This window comes from Amphibalanus amphitrite, unplaced genomic scaffold (genome assembly GCF_019059575.1).
Source record: "Amphibalanus amphitrite isolate SeventyFive unplaced genomic scaffold, NRLGWU_Aamphi_draft 001180F_arrow, whole genome shotgun sequence".
Lineage (NCBI taxonomy): Eukaryota > Metazoa > Arthropoda > Thecostraca > Balanomorpha > Balanidae > Amphibalanus > Amphibalanus amphitrite.
The window spans coordinates 211,540-216,500 of record NW_024882674.1 but is presented as its reverse complement, the minus strand read 5'-3'; the positions used below and the strand labels follow the sequence as shown (position 1 = coordinate 216,500).

Here is a 4,961-nt window from a genome sequence, read left to right as displayed (position 1 = left end):
ACTCGTCATATACCACAGGGTATATTGACTTACAACCAGTTCTCTGCCCTCCCTCCTCCCGCGACCCGACCTCCACCGCTGGCCACTGGTACGGACTCCCACTCACCGCTGGCCGCTGGTACGGACTCCCGCTCACCGCTGGCCACTGGTCGGACCTCCACTCACCGCTGGCCGCTGGTACGGATCCTGTCATTCCGTCACTGCCATCGCCGAATCGAGGGGCGACCAGCTCGCTCGGTCGTTCCTCGCTCCACATAAACGGGGGCAGACACTCGGCCGAGCGACTGAAGGCTAACGAACAGAGCACCTGGCTGAGCTGCTTCCGGCACTGGGCGGAGTGGGTTCTGCCGGCATAAGGGTCCCACCCGACTCCGAGGGCGGTCATAGCTGACCAAACGGTCATACCTGACACGCAGTGGCTTATTCTGTGTTTCTTATCCTACAAAGAAAATTAGGCACGTGAAATAAGTTCACTGAGAAAATGTTGGACGAGTATGCATACCTACCATATTTTTCTTATGTGACAAAATGATTATTTATATGATAAACGCACCGTGCCCCCTTTGATTTTGGCATTTTAACATTAGCCCTATGGGCGTTGCATGGAGAGAATGGGACCAAAAGTCGGCAGTGCCCCCCCCCCTTAATTGAAGGTGTTCCGCCGCTACTGATGATAAATAAAATAGTTCTTATCATTTGTTGGGGCATATAAGCAGCTCCAACATAATAGAACATTTTAAACGGCGATCACTATTAAATATCTAGGTTTCGGTCAGATATTTACCTCCCAACGCAGTGCGAGTGATAATGGCGAGATTTTGTGGATTTTTATTACATTTCATTTACAAAATGTGGTTAAATGTCGTGGGCGGACCTTATCGGAAGGAAGGAACAATGCAATCATCGCCATAAATTGACGGGGTCGTAAAGTATGCGCACATGGACGGAAGTTGTGACCATTAAACTGTTAAATTTACGAGCGGCACCAACTACTCCGAATGTAAAGAAATTCCTAAGCCATGCTTTCTATGAAACAGACTGGAGATGTCAGGGGTTGCGGTCGGAGCTGACAGGGGTTGCGGTCGGAGCTGACAGGTTCGCCCTACGGGTGTTGCTGCCTCACGTGGCCAGGATGAAGGCAGCCCTCTGCCGGAGCTGGTCCGGGTCATCGACCTGACCCGAGCAGACGCCGTGGTAGCCGGCGGCCGCGGCGGCCTGCCGATCTCTGGGGCAGCGGAGACCGAACACCAGGTCCGCCGGCTGCAGCCGCTCCTCCACAGTTACCGCCGGGTAGTTCCTGACACCGGCCTCCAGCAGCGACCGGTACTGGAGGTGCACCACCTGAGGAGGGTACAGGTACCAATACGGAACGGCGCTGAATGGGGACCGCCTCGCGGGGCAGATAAGGTGGCGCAGGAAGCTAAATGACCCGGAGCCAGATAACACTTTGACTTATTTTGCACTGCAGCTGAACAGTCACAAACTAAACAAAAACGCAATAGGGAAGACAAAACTAAAAGGATAAGTTATTTCACAACCAGAACCATTTTACAAGTGCTTTCTTTCATGTTATGGAACTCATGTTTCAAAGACATTGTACTTACTTAGCTAGCGAACTTAATAATACAATTGGCAACAGAAAAACACCCTGGTTGTATGTACATACACAACGTACAGCATATGGCCAAGTTACTAATTGGGCTGCTCCGTGACAGACATTACTGTCAAACGGAGATAGCACGAAAACACTCACCGCTGCATTGGAGTGATTGATGTCTTCGAAACAGCTCACCATCAGCAAGATTCGCTGGAGTGTAGAGCACAATAGTGAGAACAATATGAATGCAAGTACTGGGTTGCTTGCTTGATGGGTTGACCAAAAACAGAAATAATAATTATGGCACAATATCGTGAGGCGCAGATCAAAGCTGACAATACATTTCGTTGACCGAGTAAGCGGTTTGTACATTCAGAATATTTCAAAAACATCTTACCTTCCTCCGGCCGGGGGCGGGGTCCCGTCCGCAGAATTCGTTGCTGAAGCGGAACGCGCAGGCCCGGTGTCCCAGACAGCGCTGAAGGGTGGGGTACGGGTCGGCTGACCGGTCACCGCTCTCAGGGGGCTCAGACAGCCGGTACACCACCCACGGTGGCGCGGAGTCGGGCTCCGGTGCCGGCGGTGTCAGCCGGTACTTCAGCTGCAGTGCAGGACAGAATGCACACGGGTTTAGAGTGCAGGGGCTGAATGGCGAATTTGCAAGGCCATATGCATAAGTATTTGTGAATGGGCAAAACAGAAAGGTCACATAATGGTATCCTTTTCTACAGATCATTTAGAGAAGCATTTGGCCTACCATCACAATTCCCCAGGTCATTCAGATAAGTATTAGACCGACTACGACAAGTAACGTTATATGCGAGGTCAAGCCCTGTAACCATCGGTCCGGGGAATGTGATAAAATTACATCCATCTGAGTTCAAATTGTAGCAAGAGAAGGTAACTAAATACTTATAAAAGATACGATCAGAGCACTTCTACTTCACGCATTAACTGATTCATCGCATGTCAACATGCCTCGCTAGCTAAAACACACGGTTGGCATATTATTCCGTAATCTGTGAACTGTTCATGCGTATCACAACCTGTGTCCCGAATTGTCAAAAGGCTAAGCTCTTGAGCCAAATTACATCAGCGTATCACGCAAATGCCAGCTATGTCAGAAACCCTTCAGCAGCAGCCACCATAATTTGAAGAACGGCTTAAATCTAACATTCCAAGAATCCCATGGCTGTTTCACACTAACGTGACCGTTGACTTGAATTCCAAATCCCCAGCTCCCTCACCCTTAATTTCGCTACTAAAATAATAAAAAATGAAATACAGGACGTGGGACAGCATTACATTTGCTTAAGTGTAGCGAGACAAGACATTCATTTGCCAATAGCTGTTCATTTAGTCTGTGGTATCAACACTGCGCCGGCAGTATAACGATTTACCGTCGATTTCACCACTGCCCTAGAACGCTGCCCGATTTCATCCCTGTCCTAGAAAGTTGTTCAGCTCCAGTCCCCATGCCTGGACTCCTGCCGACCCGCCGCGCACGGGAGCCATGCGGCACAGTCTACCTCCAACAGAACCAACCGATCACAGCAGCGCGGTGGGAGAACGAAACAGCTATCACTACCGACGGGGCCACAGCACATATCCATCGAGCATTTGGTAAATCCCCATCGCTCTCGCCGCAGTGCAGAGCTGGAGCATTCTCACCTCACCGATCACGGTCGTACTCGTGCAAGTGATCATCATGTGCGGCTTCTGTTCAAGTAGCTCAAACTGTCGTCGCAGCGGCGCTCCGGGCTCGTAAAAGGAGTAGTCGTCCAGCTCAGACCGGACTATCATCAGGAGCGTCCACATAACCAGCGGCAGCAGCATGGCTTCCAGCGGACACGGCGGACACGCGGACACAGACACACTGATACTAGTGAGCAGCACGGCGGGGTCCACAGCTGACTGTGGCCAGGCGCGGGGACGGACAGCCACACTCGGTCGGTCAGCAGGCGAAACGGCTCGGTACGGCTGGCCCACGCGGACCCCATCGATTGCACCTGTGGTGTATGGACATGGGCGCCGTCCCCACCCACCCCTCGCCAGGGGTCAATACGGACAGGCGACGTCACCTGCGGCCACGCGACCCACTTCCAGGAAGGGCCACGACCTACCTACCTAAGCGAAACAATTAATGGCCGATGTGCTGATGTAATGCTGATTGTGCAAACGGGTCAGCAGTCAGCGATGATGTCTAGATGAGGATTTGCTGTGTAGTGTAGGTATATGTGTTGAGGTCCCGTCGATATGTTTGAGGCCTTCCTCCAGCCGCGCGGTCTCGACGCTTGAGTGATCGGCCGGCCGTTTTGGAGGTAGTCTGTGCCGCATGACTCCCGAGAGCGGCGGGCCGGCGTCAGCCCAGGCAAGGACTGGAGCTAAAGTGATACCGTTTCATAACAAACGAACCTTACCAGCCCATCCCTTCTTCTGCTCTAAAAAATACGAGTATCCACTTTTTACTATTCTGTCGGTGCTGTAACTTACAAATAACTTCACAAAGATTTCTGAAACTCATCCTCCATCTGAACGGTTGTATACGAAAATATTTTAAATGAGCTGCTGTTTAGTTCATGATGTCAAAGAACAAATTGATCAAAAATACGGATTTCGGACTTGTTTGCATGCTTGAAAGCTTACCTTCAGTATGTATTTAGACCACTAAAAGGTCAACAAGCAGCCTAAGGAATTCCATCCCCGATCTCTTAGCAGAATTAACTGAGCCGTGCAGCTGTGCCTGGCGATACAAAGGGAGGCAGAGTAGCCTCTCTCCTCTCTCTGTCCCCGGTCCTCCGTTAATGGCGCTGTTTGTCGGGCCGGCCGCGATGATGGTCGATTTTACCGCCGGCGGCGGTCCGAATCACGGCCTCACGCCGCGCTGCATATCAATGACTGCGTCGAACAGCTGCCTGTGAGCACCTGGTGCCCTCCAGACGGCTACCAGACAGCCTCAGAGCCGACCTACTGGCGATACCCTGCTCATCAGTAGCCGCTGGTGTGTCACTGGGGTTTGCTGGGATTAATGAGAGTGATTAGTGTCGCGGATCGGCTGGCTTTCCCCGCCGCAGTGCAGCAGTCGAGGCTGTCGAGGCTGGGGATGATCAGGTTTCTAAGACATGCCATTGATGGGATGATCGAACAGCTGAGCGGTGAACACGCTTCTCAGGTGACGGGAAGGAGGAGAGGGCATAAAGACGAGTGCGCCTACCCACAGACGGCAGCGTAATGTTATACAGGGAGCGCTATGATTATCGAGTGGAAAGATACGCACCATGAATGACGTAAACTAGTGGATGACTGGCTGTCATATGTGCCTACTGAGTTGGCGTCAATTGATCCAACGATCAATGTTATAACA

At 51.5% G+C, this 4,961-nt stretch overlaps 1 protein-coding gene across 1 annotated transcript; it reads right to left on the bottom strand.

Moving 5' to 3' along the window:
* Positions 1 to 165: 165 nt before the first annotated feature.
* LOC122370886 lies at positions 166 to 3,511 on the bottom strand (the record flags this gene model as incomplete). Its single annotated transcript, XM_043346833.1, has 5 exons — positions 3,269 to 3,511; positions 1,995 to 2,198; positions 1,754 to 1,807; positions 1,124 to 1,341; positions 166 to 344 (listed from the first exon to the last, which is right to left on the bottom strand). Coding segments are annotated over exons 1-5 (820 nt in total), but the record flags the coding sequence as incomplete, so codon positions are not given.
* Positions 3,512 to 4,961: the final 1,450 nt, after the last annotated feature.